This window comes from Ochotona curzoniae, unplaced genomic scaffold (assembly GCF_017591425.1).
Source record: "Ochotona curzoniae isolate NIBS_2020 unplaced genomic scaffold, NIBS_Ocur_1.0 scaffold_3208, whole genome shotgun sequence".
Classification (NCBI taxonomy): domain Eukaryota; kingdom Metazoa; phylum Chordata; class Mammalia; order Lagomorpha; family Ochotonidae; genus Ochotona; species Ochotona curzoniae.
In genome coordinates, this window is record NW_024467106.1 from 14,388,674 (window position 1) to 14,407,771 (window position 19,098).

Consider the following 19,098-nt stretch of genomic DNA (forward strand, 5'->3'; position numbering starts at 1 on the left):
GGTTGCTTCTAGCTAACCCAGCTCAGGTCTTGTATGTTGGCTAGCACATTGGTCTGACCCTTGAAGGTTCTCAATTTCTTCCTTCCAAACCTGCTTGGTCTCAGCCCCCTCACTTACCTGCAAGTACCAGTGGTCTTGTTGATGGAAGTTCCTCAGAAGTCATTTCTCACCTATAACATATTCCCTCCATGGTCCTCCCTTCCACATGTCTCCTTCCCCCTTCCCTGGGCAATCCACAGTCCCTGCGCCCCAGCCCAGCCTTCTGAAGCCCAGTCGTCCAGTGGGGTGGGGTGCTAGCTTAGAGCCCTGCCTGCTCACTAGGGTCCCATGCTCCTGGCATATCCTTAGCCCATTCAAAATCCCCCAAGTCCAATGCACCAGCACACTGTGCCACCATGTTAATCTAGAGCTCTCCCCTCTCCTCCAGGAACCCTGCAAATCAGGAGATCTCTAGGCTTGCTCCACCTGCCTAGATGTGAGTCCCCAGGTCTCTGTACACTCCTGTTGGTACTATCCAGCAAGAGCATTTTAAAAAAATTCTAAGTAACATGTCTGCATTTAGAAGTGTGAATCACATCATTTCCTATGTCCTTCCATAAGGCCCACCAACTGACTGTTACTGCGTATTAGTATTCCCCTTGAGTACTATATACAGAGGGACGATATTTGGTCCTAATAGTCATTTCTATGAGCCTAGTAACAGTTACAGCTTTTGCCAGAATTCATACAACTCAGCCTGAGATACATAGACAGGTTTGGACCAACACATAAACCTAGGGTCTCTTTACTCCTATCCTTGAAATCCAATTATAAAAATGTGTAAGGTTGATTTTTGGCTTGGCACCTAAGCTAACAGTTGGGCATGAGTCCTGGGTGTACTTGTGATTCTAGCTTCATGTTATTGTAGACTCTAAGAAGCAATAAGTGAAGACTCACGCAGTTGCTATCCATAATCCATATGGGAGACCTGGATGGAGTGTCTAGCTCCCTGCTTTGGCTGGCCTGCCCAAGTTATTGCAGGCATGTGGGAGAGTGAACCAGGAGAAGGAATCTTCCTCTTCTAAAACAAACTTTTCCGAGTAAATCTGTAACAGAGGTTTGATAGGATTCAGCAAATGAAGCACAGTTCAAAGAATAAGCTTGAGACAGTGATTCGAAAACCAAACAGAAATCTTAAACCAAAAAACCCACACCAAGGCAGTTAGCAAACAAAAGCGAAAGACAGCCCTCCAGTGGTGACAGAGATCACCTAGACTCCCTGCAGCTTGTGTCAACCGTAGTCATCCCAGAGGAGAGGTAAACTGATGCTTGGTTAGCTTACTGGGACTGTGATTCCATACTGAAACTGAGTAGGTATCAGAAGCTCTGTTATTCACAGGCGGGCTTCCAGGGACAGCAGTAGCAACTCCCATGCAAGTCCAGAAATGGCTGAACAGGGAAGGGCTGTTAGCTTGGTGTGTTATAGTGGCTTGGAGTTAGGCCTGGAATGAGGGTTCTCAAAGAATAGGTTCTTATTCTTACTGGCAATAACACCGGGGTTGAGATTTCTTAAATACATGTGCAGACACAGGGCAGAAGGTAAAACACTGGCTTCTGAAAATTGCTAGCAAATACACACACAGAATCCAGACTCTGTTAAAAAGTTTTATCAACATTAATTAGCTTAGGCTTGTTTCTTAAAGTGTCATCTACGTATCTGAAAGGCAGAGAGAGAAAGAAACATGGAGAAAGCTCTTCCACACCCTGTTTTTTGTTTTGTTTTGTTTATGGCAATGAAGCATATGTATTCAGCTTTTGAAAAGACACAGAAAATTGTTTTTAAACACGTCATCCAGGTTTCTATCAATATGTATCATGTGACAAATCATGATTTAAAGTCCTTAAAACTGACAGTATTACAGCAGGAAGCTTTAAACTTTCCCAAGAAGGAAAAACTTAACTTGGTCTATAGTGGCTCTAAAATACTTTATAAAGTACACATGCACTCATATTAAAATATTGAATTTATAATCTGGAATACTGCAGTTGACTAGAAAGGAATGGCTGAAATGATGAAGACCACCATGATTGGACTGTTTTGGAACTTCTAGGGGAACCTTCCGTCATAATTATGAATACTATAGTTCGTGCTCCTCTTTCATGTTTTCTTTAACCATCTAAGCTCTACCTCCTTGTGGTAGGAATGCCACTATGGCTGTACATTCCCCGATGAATTGTCTGTTCTTGACTACCGTAACAGGTTCTTGGTTACTCTTTGATCATTTTACAAAAATAGCTCACTTTTACTATATTTTTCCTTTGCATGAAATCGTCTGTAGTTCTTTGTTCATATTAGTCCTTGATCTTCTAACAGTTCCTAAACTGGTCATCTTATTTATGTCAGTCCATTCAAAGTTCAGATACAGAATCTAATGCTTAAAGAGATCAAAGGGTCTTGCTCAAGTGGTTTTGATAGTTCAACAGTTATGAATTGCTGCCAGTCTCATCACTCCAAGCACAATGAGGTCGTTGAAGAATCCACTGATTGACATGGTCCATCTTAGATTCTCCGTTTGCCCAGTTTTTCACTGCCAACATATAGCTGAGGTGGTTGATTGACTTGTTCTGTCCTGTTTCTTTTCATGGTTAGGGTTCTGAGTCTGGCAGTTTGATTGGGGAGATCCCCAAAGAAACTTTGTCTGAGGTGTTCCCAGACTAGATTTTTGTATGTACTAGCAAGAACCAGGCCTGGCACAGTCCATCGCCCCAATCAGCTGGTGGTTGCAGTTTCCATCCCTGTCTTCCACTGGAACCAATGGGTGTTGCAGTCCAGCCTCGTTCTGCCCAGCACACACTTGGCCCTCACATAAACCTGTGGGAGTTGCAGCCTAGTTGGAGCGACCCACAATACCCCTACCAGGCCTGCCATCTACCCTGATTTGTCAGTATGTGCAGCAGACTAGTCTAGCCTGTCCCACATCCCGTTTGGCTCTCATACATGTCAATGGGTATTAAAGCTTAGTTCCATGTAACGAGCTCAACTATCCAGCCCACACGGATGTTGTTGGGTGCCTCTCTGTCTAGCCACCCCAGCCCCTGTCCTAGTTTTCCATCCCTGTCTTAACCCAAGAGGGAGGAGACCACTATTTCCCTCCCAGGTCACTCCCACTCCTGGATTATGCACTCTACAGGTAGTTCTGTGGTTTAACTTGACAGAATTAGCCCCCAGTGCCAGCTTCTGCCAGGTGATGCTGCAACTAAGCTCAGCCAACCATCTCCCACTCTAATTTTAGTTTACACCAATAGGAACAATCAGCCCAGCATGGCTTTTCCCTGATCTAGACCACATGAGGCCCACAGGTGTCGTAGCCCTTCTTAGTCTGGTCTGCTCCCATCCCAGCTCCCGCTCTCTAGTGGGAGTAGCAGTCCAGCAGGGGAAACCCCCTCATACTCTCCCTGCTGGGTCCATCCCCTGCATTCCTGGTTCTCACGCGTGCTGGTTTGGTGCTGTGGTCACATCTGGTATAGGCAACCTCGCCTTGGCATTCCATGTTGTGCACTGCACACCCTGTTTTTTTTTAATGCGTGAAATAGTTGGGGCTGCGCCACTCAGAAGGCAAAAGCCAGGCACTCGATCTCGGTCTCCTGCATGGGGTCCCTATCAGCAGGAGGTTGTGCTGGGAACAAAGGCAGGACCCAAAACTAGGTACTAAAATATGATATCCCAACCAGGAGCTTAACTGTAGTACCACAGTGCCTGCTGGTGGTTTATGCTTTTGAAGAGGGAACAGTTTGCTATTAGTTAATACTTTTTAAAGGAATAAAATGTGTATTTATGAGACAAGGTCCATCGGGGATCCCTCCTAAAGGGATATATTATAATACTGAGGAAAGGATTAATTTTCAAATCTTAGCTGTCACCTCCAGCAAAAGAAATTGTGATCCCAATCTTGCCTACATAGCAATGAAACCTCACTGAGCCAGTTATAGCAGTGAAATGGCAAAAGAGACACATACGAATTTGAATTACTCCTTATGTAGCAATCTCACAGACAAATGGGCTTATACCTTTTAATTTCTTTAATGTTCACTCACTTTGGCATCATTTCAATGCCTGCTGGCACCAACTTCCCAGTCCTCCCTCTAATGTTATGCTTTTTGTTCAAATACTTGGTACCCCATTTCTGATTCGTGTTATTTAACCCATTTTTGGCACACTTTTATGATTTATACACATTGTCTCTGCATCAGACCATACTCTAACAGTAAGACTGATGACATATTCAGAGATTCGTTCTCACATACATATCGCTAACGATGAGCAGTAGAGACCTTATATGTTTAACAAGTGTGTGAATGAATGAATAAATGGAATCATGGATCTGAATATTCTGTGAAGATACACAGTCAATTGAGTCAGCTACAAAAAGAAAACCCTGGTTTTATCCAGATAGCCAGACCATATATTTGATGTGTGCACATTCACACAAACTCTTGATGTTTTCTTCCAGGATTTTGGTCAGTTACTAATGAGCCTTTTTGAGGTGAGGGGATAGATTTTCTTCCACATGCTTTTTAATATCCTTGTATTGCAAAAATGAGGGTAATTCTTGAATTTTTAGTTTACTATGACTTCAAAATTGCCAGTAGTCTTTGAATAGTTCAATTTCCATAACCTCTCCACAATAATGCAGTCAGATATGAAACAGAATCATTACAATTTTAATAAGGAAAATGAGACAGAGAAGCTAATGACTTCCTGGCCACCAGGCTAATGAACAAAGGGATTAGGAATGACCTTCGGTCTCTGCTTTAGTTTTAACCACCATGTTACATTATCTCCACCTAACAGTGAGATATGTGGTTTTTTATTTTTTGGGAACTATTTGGGTAAATGAATATTGATCAGTAGAAAATTATCCAAGCATGTGTGTTTGAGTATTTTTTTAAAAAATGTTTTCTCTTTCCTTACATGTATACATGTATAACCATAGATCTATATAAACAGACAGGGGTGCTTCACAAAGTTCTTACTCATTGGAATTAAGTTTATTTTGGTGCAAAAAAACCCCACTATTTTAAAAAATCCCTTATGTGTCTGGATTTCATAGGTTTTATTTTCCCCTTTGGAACCAAACTATTTGAAGTATCCTAGATACATCAATTTGTATCTTTTAAAACTTTATTGGCCTCTCAGTCATGATATCATCTTATCTTAATTAAGTCCTTAGAGTTTAAGTGTTATGTGTGGCTTTCTTAGCAGGATACCCTAGTGTGAATGAGTTTTGCTTCTGCCCTTCCAGAAATTCCACTCTTCTTCCAGTAGCTTTTTAATTAAGAAGCTAGGAAGTACTGAACATGCTGCTGCATCCCCAATTCAGTTCTGAAATCTCCAGCATTTACTTGAAGGAAATGTATTGGCTCACCAGGAAGGGATGGAAGTCTTTGTCCCCTACAATGGAAGTCACATTTTCTGAATTAGCATTTTTGCATTATTTTACCCTATTAATATCTTTCATTTCTCACAGCAGCTCTTTAAACTCCGTATTTTCATTCCCTTTCACCAGCTGAGGAAACTAGCTCAGCAGGGTAACGATAGCTATTAAGTGACAGAGCCACAATAGTCGGAGAAGCAATTGGACCCGGGTTGCAATGATTCCACAGTGTAATTTTTTTCCACTACTGTAAACACAGTAAAATTATGATTATGAAAAAGCATTTGGGGGGAAACTGTACTACAATTTTAGCTGGTTAACAAATTAATTAAAATCATAGAGCTAGAAGGAATTCTAGTGATGTCGTCCAACAATTTTATTATAGATAGGGAGAAATGGATGCCCAGAAGCATGGTGATGTGTTTCACATACAGACTTGAGTGCATGTCCAGTGATCTTCCCACCAGAATCCACTGCCAGTCCCAAAGCTGCCTAAGTTGATTTAGCCAGTGTTCCATGAATATTAATAACACTGATAAGATAGAGCATAGATCTGGAGTCTTGTACATATTTTTGTTAAGCTCCTTTCTACTTGACAACTGGCTTACTTGTAAAATTCATCCAGGCATCTGCTGTTTCATATCTGTAATTAGTTTGGCTATCCCTTGAGGGGCTACATATCCTGAGTGTAAATCAGCACCCGAATCAGGTGCAGGCTAGAGACCCGAGGCTCACATTAGGCCCTGCTCTCCAGTTCCCTCCTACAGAGCTCGGTAACACTTCACTTTTAAGAGGTTATTAATTAGTGCTAGATTACAAGTGCAACTACTTAAGCATTATTTGCCTTACCCACGGGAACACTGTAAAACTCAAGCCAAGTTTACCCTACTGACTGTAATAACGGAATATCCATCTGCAGCTTCAATGAAGTTCAGATACATGGGCAAATTGCAACACAGTGATGTATACATTGAAGAAATAAGTAGATAGATAATAGAATGGAACTGGTGAAGTGAAGATAAAATCTGCTTCACATTGCCACCACAGATACAAATGCCTCTAAGAACTAGTGGAACCATCTGCGACTCACATTTATTTGGATCAATTTCCCCTCAATGACCAAATCTTTGTTGAATTTCATAAAGAGGACATGGGACTTTCTTCAGTTGAAAAGCACATTACAATCAAGTTTAACATTACTTTAAATATTTCTTTACTTTTCATTTACCATTGATCATATCAGAAGACAAAATCAAAAACAAAAGTCCCAACAAATGCTGCCAAAACATGTTTTTGTGTAGCTTAGCTTAAAAAATTTTGTTTCTGTGAAGGGAAAAATGTTATTTTTCTGGCTTGCCATCAACTCTGTACCTAAATAGCAAGATATGCTGTGGAAAAGGCAATAAGGTTTGAGGAAGCTTTTCACAAATTTTCTTATTTATTTTTAGTATTCTTAAAAATATCATCTTTTTTTTTCTGGAACTGTAATTGCAAGAACAAAATATATGATGGTAGCTCAATTTAGAACAGGTTTGGTGACTAAATTTTGGGGAGTGATTCTGAACATATGTGATAAGCATGAGATCTAGATTATCTGTACATAACAGTTTTGGGACTGAATTTGGACCTAAGTGAATCCTCATGCTCCTCAATAAGGAAGATAATGGCATCATTCAAGTTATCCCTCTCCTTACCTCCCAAATCCCATTTTTTAATGAAAAGACATGAGCACCATCAATGAAGAAAAGTTATTAATGATTTAATGCTTTATAGATGAACAGAAATCAATCCTGAAATCAAATAATATGCAATTACTGGAGGAAAATACAGACTAATCACAGAACATGTATATAGTTTTAATAATGAAAATGAAATGTGTTGACCTCCCCACTTTTTTGGCCCTGGTCTGTGCTTTACAATTCTGAAGACAAGTCTTACCCAGGTTACTGGAGAGAGGTAGATGAAAAATGATGTGACCTAGAAACTACCCAAGTTTGCTCTCTGTATCACCATCCACAGTTGCTTATTGCCAGCTTTCTATGCCTTCACATATTTCCAATCCGTATGTCCTTTAGAAGGCAAGAAGTCCTCAAGAAGAGCTAACTAGGATTAATCTGCTGTTTGTTACATCTGCAAGGAGAGACTAATCCAAGTTGACACAATCCTCAGCCATGGAGTATGGTTTTACCTCCCTTGGTGGCACTAAACGGATGAGCTATTACAGTGGCAAAGGTAATCTGATCTGAAGAATCATTCTACAGGATATGATTTCTGAAATACCACTAACACTGGAGCAAATCCCGTCGGAGCATGCACATTGAATGCAACTGGAGTTGAAGACAAAGTGTCATAGATAAAGTACATTTTTAGAGGACAGAAACAATATACCAGGAATATCAAAGCCGAAAGGGGAAAATCTGCAGGTTTTCAATACAAGGGCACATTTCAGATACAGGGTCAAGAGGCTAGAGTGGGTGTTTCTATCGAAACTTTGGAAGTGCCTAATTTCTACTCAAACTTTAGCTAACATCATCATGTGTCTTATTTGGGACAATGCATTTATCAAAGCTCTAAGTATAGGTGGGGGTGGAATGGAAGGGAAGGGGGCATAACAAATAAACAACACTAGGGCCACTAAAATTCTAGGACTACCCAACTGGAATTAAGACACAGACTGAGTTCACTTTATAGTGCCACCATAAATCAAGGTCTAAAGGAAGGGAAGCTGGCTAGCAGGGGTGAAGTGGGGTGGAAGGGTATTACTTCTACCTTAGGGGGTGGAATAGCGTCTCAGATGGTAGCTGTAGATCTTGATACAATGATCCCAACAATCCAAGACCAGCAGCTGCCCCTTAGGTGTGAGGGCAATGCCCACGGGACATATGAGCCCCTCTCGAATCAGGACACTAAAGCCCCCACCCTTAGGAAAATGGAGAATTTCTTTGCGACTGCTGTCAGCCACAATGAGGTCACCACGAGCATCCACACACATGCCAGCAATGCAGCGGAAGTCCTCATTCTCCGAGAAGAAGTGGCTAATCTGGCGACCCAGCTGGCCATCAGGACCCACAGAGCCGATGGAGAAGCCACCCTCCAGATGGTGTTCATTCTGCCGATTCTCAAGATTGAGGCCCAAGCCCTGGGTGAAGTAGACGGTTCCTTCAGCGTCACAGGTGACAAACTTGGGCCGCACAGCACTGCACAAGCAGCTGTATTTGACCACGCCTGCTGCTCGGTCAACAGTGAAACACCAAAGCTTTCCCCCTTCTACATCAGTTACCACAAACTGGCCAGATGGCAGAGCTGTGATACCCCATGGCTTGCTCAGCTGGCTTCTGTGACAGGCCACACAGTGGCCATCCAAGGTATACACCTTGAGGGAGTTGTCATAGCTGTCAGTTACACCGATCAGCCCATGGCAGTTCATGGCCACAGAGAGAGGAGTGAGATTGGGCAAATCAGCCCCAAGGAAGCTTAGCACAAAGCCATCGATGCCACTGGGGCTGCGGCGGATCTCCTTCAAAAAGCCTTTGCGAGTGAAGACTTGTATGCGGTAGTTACCACGGTCTGCAACCAGCACCTCACCTTGACTGGTCACATATAGGCTCACTGGAAGATTGAACATGCCTGGAGTGCTGCCTTTGGCCCCCATCTTCTTGAGAAAGAGACACTGCTGGATGTTGGCAGCGGTCTCAGGACCCCGGGTTTTAGCAGGAGAGGCCTTAGGGCTGCCAACCATTTCCTCAGGGCTCATGTCCATCTCTCTAAATGTAACGGAAGTAGAGGCAGCAGAAGCTGCAGCCTCCATGGCCCAGGAGTCTTCCATGTTAACCGTTCGGGGCTTCTTCACTGCCTGCCCGATTTGGAGGGGGCCAACATGTCCCACTTTCAGGAGCTCCACATCTTGCAGGGTGAGCTCCCGGGGCAAGCTGGCAGTGAGCTCGGGCTCTTCCTCATCAGCTGTCTCCTCCAGGAGTGCCACGTCTGCCTGCTTGATCTTGGCCAGGAAGTAGTCACAGCGGGACACTGCCTGTACCTCTGCAATGTTAAGTAGGTAACTCTGTTCTTCTACCACTTGGGTATTGGACTTCTCAACTTCAGCCAAAGAGCCAGTGAAAAACTTCCGGGAGCGGGCCAGCTCATCCTGGACCCGACGTTCCTCATGCCCATACTCCTGGAGAACAGCTTTATATCTTGCCTGTAGGTCTTTGGACACACCTTCTAAGGCTACTTTCCGCCGCTGCAGCTCTTCCATGAGCTCCCGCAGACGGGCTAACTTCTCTCCAAAGTCTCTACGGCGCTCTTCAGCTGCCTCTTTGACAGGAAGTGTACTGTGGCCAGGGGGTTGGTGGTCTGCTTCCCGGCAGGGCTCACACAACACCAAGCCACAGCTCCGGCAAAACTGCCGGGGCAGCCGCCGCCCACACGCCCGGCACATGAGCAGCCCCACAGCCTCGCTGAGCCCAGCTGTGTCTATGATCTTCAGCACTGTTAGGTTGTCCGTCAGCTGGCTCAGGCTGGTTATGCGGGTAATCTTGCTGCAAAAGGGGCAGCGGACACCATTGATGCTGCTGGCCAGGAGCTTCTCCAGGCACTGGCGGCAGATGGTATGGCCGCAGTGCAGGAGCTTAGGCCGGAGCTGCTCTTCTGTGAAGGACTCCATGCAAATCGGGCATTCCAGCACTTCCCGAAGGGCATCCAGGTTCAAGTGAGAAGCCGCTGCTGCCGCCATCATTCCTGCTTGGAAGAGTCCTGCTAGCACAGCACGGCACTGGGCAGCTCAGTATTCATGCCATAGAAAGTGAACTCCTGCCAGAGAGAGAAAAGAAACCAGGATTTATTTCCTATTGCATATACAGATTAATTCACTCAAGAAACACCTGAATGACAGTTATGAACATTAATTCAGTTATCCAACAAATATCGAGATATACTCTGTGTAAAGTGATAGTGACAAACAACAACAAAAAACAGACCACGTACTGCTTAGCAGATAAGTATCACAAAGGAAAACCAACGTATTGCTTACAAAATAATACAACACGTATCTGTAAAACAGAAATAATAATGTCTGCTTTTTATAAATACTATGTATAAGGTATATTTATAGCTTCTTAAAGGTGAAATAACAGGATAAATATAATGAACTTAGTACCTAGCTAGTACTGTATTTGGTAAAAGTAAGTGATGACTTTTACAGTTTGTGAAGTTTAAAATTCATAATGGATATTAGCAGGACAGCACAGAAGAAATTATATGTACCAGAATTTATAACATGGAAGTCATGCAACGTTTTGCAGGAGTATAGTGGTTAGGAAAAGGGAATCTACCTAGAGGAACAGGGAAGACTTCCCAGAAGTCCTGCCATTCCTAAGGGTTACCTTAAGGAAGTAAGAGATAAGGAACATTTTTAGCAAAGAAAATCGTGTGAGCAGAGTTGAGCCTTTTTTTTTTTTAAATCATCATGTCAGAGTTTATTGTGCTAAGTTTAGGGGAGGCTTAGAAATTAGCCTGTGAAAGAAAAATATTTTAATTACTAGTTTTATATGATCTATAAAACATGAGATCAGAAAATAGGCATTTTTCATTCATCCAGTCACCTATTCACCTATTCATCCATCTCAGTCTTGGTATCATGGACCACATTAGATTCTAAGAATGATTCAGAGTACAGGGTACATTTGTCCTTCTGATGCTCATTCCAAGAAAGTAAAGACAGATAGGGCAATAATCCAGACAAAAAGCTGTATAGTACATGAGACAGAAACTAAATTTGATGGAGGTTAAGATGGATTGAAAAGAAAAGAGAATTTTCAGAGGAAGGATGGGACTTGCAGTGGGCCTGGAGGGATGCACAGACACATATCTGTGTCTGTGTCTGTGTCTGCAGAGGTGTGCAAAGGGAGTACCAGAAAAAGGAGACATTCTTAGTCAAAGTTAGCAAGCAAAGTAAAAGACAGGAAGTCTTAGGCATTGGAAAGAGAACAGAATATATACGCTATATTCTATTTCCCTCATCCACAAAATGAGAATACTACCTTCACAGGATCAACATAGAAATCATATACATGCAGGATATGGAATGCTCAGGTTTTACTCTGTGCAGATGGTCTTAAATTAATTTCAGTTCTCTCTCTTTCTCTCTATTAAGTTAAAACTGAGGGAGAGTTTAAGGGAAGTAAAATGTTTGGGAAGGGAAATCAGATAGGAAATGATTATAAAAGGTCTTCAGGACCAAAATGAACTTCATTTTGAAGGGCACAGTAAGGCAATGAATGGTTTGGAGTGGGGAACTGATAATAATTAGAGTTGGACTTGAAGAAGGGTGAAAAATCAAGAGAAATTAGTTTGGAAGCTATAGGAAATTAGCCTGGGAGAGGTAATAAGGAGTCTAAATTATAGAGCAGGCGGTGGGAATGAAAAGATCCATTTGACTAAAAACTAGTTGAGTGGATTATGATGTGGGAATGAATGATGAAGAGCTAAGAAGGCCAAACTCAAGCCTCCAGAGATTTAAAACAAAGTTCTTTATCATTGGAGTTTCTTTATGGCCAGGAATATTCAATACTTACAAGCACGTGCCTCAATACACAGAGATGTCAGTGCTGTGCAACCTTCATGTCACTGTCACCTTATGCACCGATTAGAACAGGTACAACAAGGTGAACTGCATGAATGCTGCATTTCTTAAGGTATATCCCTCGCCTGCAGCTGTACAGTCTCATGAGCAGGTGACCAGTCAAAAAGGACAAAGGCAGAGAGCCTGGTTTCAAAGACAGTGAGCTGGCCGAGGAGAGGTCTGCCTATATTATCAGCTCTTTTGAGGAGGTTTATAAAGGGGGAGGCAATACAACAGATTCCCACTATATTTCACTTTGGAATGCAATCTGATGCCTGTATAATCTACCTATATTAACTCTAGCTCCCTGAAGCGGCACTTTCTTTTCACAGCTGCCTGCTATGTGCTAGGAATCACAACAGATGCCTTATGTGCTTAATCCCCTTAACCTCATGCACCATGAAGGAGGAACTGTTTATTATTCTACTTCACAGATAAGGAAACTGAAGGTCAGAAAAACTGGCTTAAGGTCACACAGCTCAAACATAGTGAAACTTGCTGCACAGGTCTCTTGGCATCTTTGCTTAACTCAACATGACTTTAAGCTACTTTTTAATTTATTTTCTTTTAAAGTGCAACACTTATTAATAAGCATCCTCACGCCTATGCCCTGGGAAATGCTGCCTGGTAACATGCAGTTCTCAAGGAAGAAGGAACAATAATACAGTTATAAGATTCCACTGCTATAGAATACATTAGATTGATTTACTGGCCGAGTGACCCACTCTCACACGTCAGTCTGGCAACCTGTTATAACTTAAATCCTTGCCTCAGCAAACCAACAAATTACAGCACATCATGAGTCTATTAGTTTTCATGTGAATATATGAAACTATGACTGCCAGTTTCTTACATGCCATGGGTCTCGGTGCAATGGTGTAGAAACCTCAACTCAGGATCCTTGCAAACCTCAATTCTAAACCAACAGCTTCAGTTCCCTCTTTTGTCATCTGGGACAACAGACTGAGGGCAACATTTGGTGTTTGGATCCAGAGTATGTTACCTTATAATGCACAGGAGCATCTGTTCTTCCCAGAGCTGTCATTACAGATTAGCTAATTAAACAAGGCTGCCAACTTGTAAAAATACCAGCAAATTCTTTCCCTGGCTTTCTAGAATATCATACAACCAAAAGCTTCCTGTATCCCTGTCTAAGCTGTCAGCCTTAAGAAATGAATTTTTCTATGCCTACATCTATACCTCAAATTCTCTCAGCTATCTGCAGCTTTACCAGGCTCGGTGATGGTAGGAATTCCTGCACCAAAGCTGCCATGTTTCACCAAGGAAACCTGAGTTCCCACCACTGAAGCGTAAGGCATGTGGACAGCTCAGACCCCGAATGAAGTCAGAACCACTTCCATCGCACTGCTTTTACAAGGACCATAGTCTGAAATGGAGTTAAGAGACAAGCAAATACAGCCTCACCTCTCTCCCCCAGAAGTACGTCTCAGATCATTACTGGTAACATTAAAGGGAGAGTCAATTTGGCCTCCATCACCCTGCAACGACTACATAGGTGATGTAAAATGCCTTGTCATCTCACTCTGTTAAGTAAGCCGCGCATTTATTTTACAAGCTATAAAATATGCAACCAGATAGGATGAACTCCTGACATGTGATTTATAACCTTGACTGCTTTCATGATCCCTGGGATGCATGTTTCTTGCTATGACATTCATACTGTCAGTTCTACCTCCAAGCTCACTCCAGTTTTCTGCACTTCCCTCACCCCTTTGGTATAATGATTGATACATCCATCTCATATTGACACAAGTACTTCTCTTCAAACCAAGATGAAAATCTGTCCTATTCTATCACTACCTAAAACTGTGGAAAATTCTATCATTATATTCCTCTTCTTGCCTTTTCTGGCAGTGCTAGTTCCAGAAAATGATGAGGGTAGTATAAAAAAGATTACAAAATAGATGTTAGAAAGTCAGAACGAGGCTCAAGTCTTAGCACTGCAATTTACAAGTTGTGGAATAGGAAGTTAAGTCATTTAATCTCTCTAAACCTGTTTCCCTGCTTTATGAGAAGACTGCTGTGATGACTAGTGATAAAGAACTTACGGTGAAACTGGTTGGTGTACAGAGAAAGGATGTCATGTGCCATAATTTGAACAACTGGAGCATGGCTAAGAATACCAATACTTAGCACTATCATGAATGAAGCATTTGGTCTATGAACTAAATATTGAACAAAGAACCGTTCCTCCTATGGCTTACAAAAATACACCAAAAGAGGGGTCTGTTTTGTAGGGACTGGATTGAGAATGCAGGCTATGAGAGTAGGAGCATGTGAGCAAATAAACCACAGCTTCCTTGGCCAGAAAATAAACTGATGCAGCCTCTTGCATGGAGTTTAAATGTGGAAGGCAAAGAGCAAAACAGATGAGGAGCCTGTGAGCAGGAACAGGACATTATGATCTGGTCCTGAAAGGCAGGCAGCCCGCAGTAAGCAGTATTATGTAGATTAAGGAAGTAGGCTCTGGAATCAGGTCTTCTGGATTTAAACCCCAGTTAGATCACTCAGTATGGAGCCCTGGGTAAGTTACTTCTCTTGTTCTCTCACTAGCTATGAAAGAGTTCTTTAAAAATAGTACCTTCCTCATAAGGTTACTATGAAGACAAAATGATATTTTATGTGTAAAGCGCTTAGTACAGTTTACCGAGTAGAAAATAATTGCTTTTATTATTAATTAGCAGGAATAACAGTATCAGCAGCAGCTACTGCCAGCACCACTCGGCCTGTAAGAAGGAATGAATAGGTACTTTTCAATAGGCAGACTGAGTAATGCATTAGCTACATAGATTTAAGTAACAGAAATTTTGAGTCTTCCTAGAGATTTGTTTGACTAAATCTCAGAATCAAAACCCAGGAGATGACCCAATGTTTCAAATCTTCATCCAATGCTTCAGACTCCACTAAGGGGAAGTTCACTTCATGTCTCTACTGCCTAAACCTATTTCAGTGCTTTGGGTCATGAGCAAAACTGGAGAAGTCTGAGCAATTAATTAATTAAACAGTCCTTCCAGTACCTACAATGAGTCTCATCCTGTGGAAGACCCGAGGGATGTAAGTTTGAGCAAAAATAGACATGAGCAGTTTTCACCCTTAAGAATAGAGAACAAGTTAAAAAATAGTATTTCCTTTCATAAGCCCATCTGATTATTGGCACCCTCCTCTAGCTTCGTTTTTTTTTTTTTCTTTTGCAGTTTATAACATTTCCGTTCATATAATACTAATCAAATGCAAACTTAATGCTGCCAGGGGTCATGCTCCAGGAAGTTGTGGGGTCACTAAGTCCTATGTGTGGAAGAGATTCTGAAAAAGCTTACATTGCTCAAGGCATTTATGGCACCTGTGGATGGCTGACAAACTCAACAAGCAGAGACTTTCAGGGAGACACAGCACGCTCCTACAGCTGTACCAGTCTGAGACTCATAAAACGATCCCGAAAGGAAATAAGTTTGTGGCAAGAGAAACTAGCTAAAATATTTCAAGGACGGGTTAAATCAGTAATATGGTTTGCCACGGTACAGAGGCGTCATGCTGTGCACTGTTCTAAAATTTCAGGGCTTAGACAGGTCCTTCTGCATCTTTTATAAAGGTGTGATATCTCTGCTGCCGGTATAACTCAAACAATGTCCACATAAGACAAAGGAAAAATCCATGTTTTCTCAGGAGACCTTCAGCTCCTCTCAACCTGTTCAGCTCTGTTTCTTTCTCTGCATAGAACACATGTGCATTTAATCACAATCTTTTGACTAACAGATAAGGAATCAGATGCTGAGAAAAGTACAAGAGGGAACAGGAATTTAGGGAAGGCTGGCAGAGACTGCTTATGGTCATCCAAATCTTGCATAACAACACCCATTTCCATTACAGCATTGCCTTACTTTCATTATTGCTTTTTCTCATGAAGCAACTATTACATTGTTAAGTATGTTTTTACATTATTTTGTCCTCATAGTAAATACGAGACATGCATGTTATTCCTTGTTACACATATGGAAACCAGCGTTCAGAGAAGAGTAATATGGCCAAGGTATCAAACCAAGTAACAACAACCGGGATTCAGTGTTGATGTGTAGACTCCCAGCAACAGAACAGCACTGCCACAATAGATGTGCTACAGTTTCCTGATCAGACTACACTGCATCTAGTCGTAGTTTGGCCTAGATACTGACCAAGGTATTTCTTTTTAGCAAGAAGTAATTTTTGAATCTGATGATTGTATTTTAAGACATAATGGAGAGCAGATTACAAAGGCCATACATCAGTGTGCGTGAAAATGATAAACTTCAAGAGACGCAGAAACTTTTGCTTCCAGCTACTCTCAACACAGAGATGTTACAGAAACCATTCTAATAAAACTAATATAATGTAATTTGGAAGCCAGATACAACTGAGTTTACATTCCTGCCTTGTGCTAGCCTTGGGTGTTATTTAATCAATTATTTTTCTTATCTTTAAGCAGGGAACTATTCCATATCATTGTCATAACCGCTGGTAGGAACACCTGGGTTAATACACATAAGAAGCCAGTAACTGGTAGTTATTCTTATTAATTTTTAAATTATTACTTGAGAGACAGGAAGAAAGAGCAAGACAGCTCCCATACACTGGTTCACTCCCCAAATGGCCACAATGGAAGAGGCGGTGCTGGTTTGGGGTCTGGCAGCTGGGAACTCAATTCGGGTTTGCCACCTGCTTGAGCCATCATGTCCTGCTTTCCAGAGTGTGCATAAGCAAGAAGCTGGTCTAAAGGCAAATCAAACACAAAGTCCACAGCTCCTCCCTAACTAGACAGGGAGATTTTAACCCCCTATCACCACAACCCTGCCTTTAAAATCCAATTTGATACATAGTGTATTCACTGGACAATCCTCCTTTTTGGAGGCGGGGAATGGGCCAATAAGACTAAGCAGGCCCCAAGCAAGGAAGAAGCAAGGAAAGAGAAAATAAATAGCTACACAGATATCTGGATATGAATTTAACCTATGTCCATTCTAGTTACAGAACCTTACATGAGCCACTTCTTAAATTTTATTCTTCAGATATAAAGCTGGCAGAACTGTTTCATAACAACTGTTAGGCAACTGAGAAAGAAAAAATCTACGCAAAGTGAATATGACTTAGTTCTGAGAACTTACGATACACTTCATACTATGCATACCATCACTGCATCCTCAATAATCCTATGACACAGGTCTTTTCCTCGTTTTATAGATCAAGAGACAAGGCACTAGTAGGTTAAAGGTATTCATTCACTCAAGACCACACAGTCAGAAAGATACACAGCCAGGCTTTGAACCCACAACCCTTGACTTTAGACGCTTAGTTTTGGCACTACTGACATTTTGGCCTGGATAACTGGTGGGGTCTGTCATCCACTGTGAGATGTCAACAGCACCCCCAGTGTCTGGCCATCACAGACTAAGTATGCTTCCCATCCCAGCTGTGATGCCCCAAAATGTTTTCAAACATTGCCAGATATACCCTGAGGGGACAAAACTGCCCCTTAGTAACAGCCACATCTTTTAGAATCTAGCAAAGGACTAAATGCTCAGTATAAAAGGTTTTTTATTGCCTGTCTCTCAGTCCAAATAACTCATTTTCAGATCTACTCTGTTCAAGCTATAATGGACTTTACAATGGATGAATTCCACTCACTGTCCTGGAGGTCACATAGTATCATTCACAGCTTTCAGATCATCTGCTCCATCACCCCTTTGGCCACTCTCTGCTTCCCCTTGTCAATTTCAGCAGTTTAAAGAGGAGTTAGTGGTAGTACCACACTTGCTTCATTAGAAATCTTTGGTTAATAAGTGAAAAATAACTTCCCCTCACAAGAAGAGCCAAACACCTTCCTGACCTATGGGGTTATGATATTGTTCCTGAACTTCATTCATTTGTATAGTTTCAGAGATTCCTTGTAGATTCTCAGGGTCCCCAGAACCCCCACTACTTCCCAGGCAGAAGAAAAATCCTTTAGCAAAAGTCCTTGTGGAAAAATCCGTTAGCAGCCCAAGACACCAGCTCACAAATCTATGCATTGTCTTTTATTTTTATAGTTGTTATGACACCCCCTGCTTTCCACCCTTCCCCCCCTTCAATCCTCTTAAAACCCTGTCCCCAACCACTTACAAATACAGAATTCTAACCTCTTGGATTCTGTATTGCAACCGTCACCAGTTCCTCACTCATGCGCCCCAAATCCCTCTGACAGTCTTTAATCCATATTGCCAAATCTCCACCGCCTTCAGCCCTGCGTGCCGGCTCAAGACCCCAATCCTGCACCCCTGATTCCTGTTCTCTCTCCTTCTGCCTCCCCTCTCCTGCATTCCACCAGGCACCGCGCAGACCTGAAACCCTGCACATCGACTCCAATCTTAGCCTACTCCCTTCCATTTGCTAACAAGACATTACTTCCTACTGATTGTCCTCAACAAGTCAACCCTTCCATTTCCCCAGTCTGTAAATTCCTTTCTCTTTAGCAGTTAGGTTTGCTCGTTCTAGCCTTAGATTTTGACCCTCGCCCGATTCTCTCAAATCGCCTGAGATTCTGCATTGCCCCCACCAAAATCTCACCGGGGTCCCGATTCCTCTCGGTTTCAGTAAATCTGCACCGAGACACCCCACCCCCCATCAGATTCCCTCCCATCACCCAGACATTGCACTCCGTGTCTCCTCAAGGGTCCACATTACCTCATACCTCCCGAGATGCTGCAACTGCGAATCTTCTCAGCCCCTGGCTCCCCTCCCCCAGCTGCATCTCCTCAGCCCCATCCGACACCTCCCTCCCCAGGCCCACCCCCACGCAACTTCTGCCTTCCGATCCCGGCCCCACACCCCGCCAGTCGCCCGTGGGCCTCCTCCGCGGCCGCCCAGCCACCGCCCGCGCCTCGGACGACGAGCCCTGCCCTCCCCTGCCCGCCCCCTACCTGACCGCCCGGCCTCCGACGCGTCCACCGCCGCCAGCCCACCCGCCCGCCTGCCTCTGCGCACGCGCGCTACGCGCTCCGCTTGTGAGGCACCAATTCGCAGCGTAACCTGTCGGTC

At 42.8% G+C, this 19,098-nt stretch overlaps 2 protein-coding genes across 2 annotated transcripts in view; one reads left to right on the top strand and one right to left on the bottom strand.

Annotated features, from left to right (window-relative positions):
- Positions 1–19,098, top strand: part of ASTN2 (astrotactin 2) — a 936,573-nt gene that overhangs the window by 692,288 nt on the left and 225,187 nt on the right. The gene's annotated exons all lie outside the window — the stretch shown is intronic.
- Positions 7,158–19,017, bottom strand: TRIM32 (tripartite motif containing 32). Its single transcript, XM_040963109.1, has 2 exons — positions 18,981–19,017; positions 7,158–10,223 (listed from the first exon to the last, which is right to left on the bottom strand). Exon 2 carries the CDS (start codon positions 10,147–10,149, stop codon positions 8,185–8,187), a length of 1,965 nt encoding a protein of 654 aa, XP_040819043.1. The 5' UTR covers positions 10,150–10,223; positions 18,981–19,017; the 3' UTR covers positions 7,158–8,184.

Excerpts from the sequence above, each read along its gene's own strand:
- TRIM32 (XM_040963109.1), bottom strand. The coding sequence starts at position 10,149 with ATGATGGCGGCAGCAGCGGCTTCTCACTTGAACCTGGATGCCCTTCGG.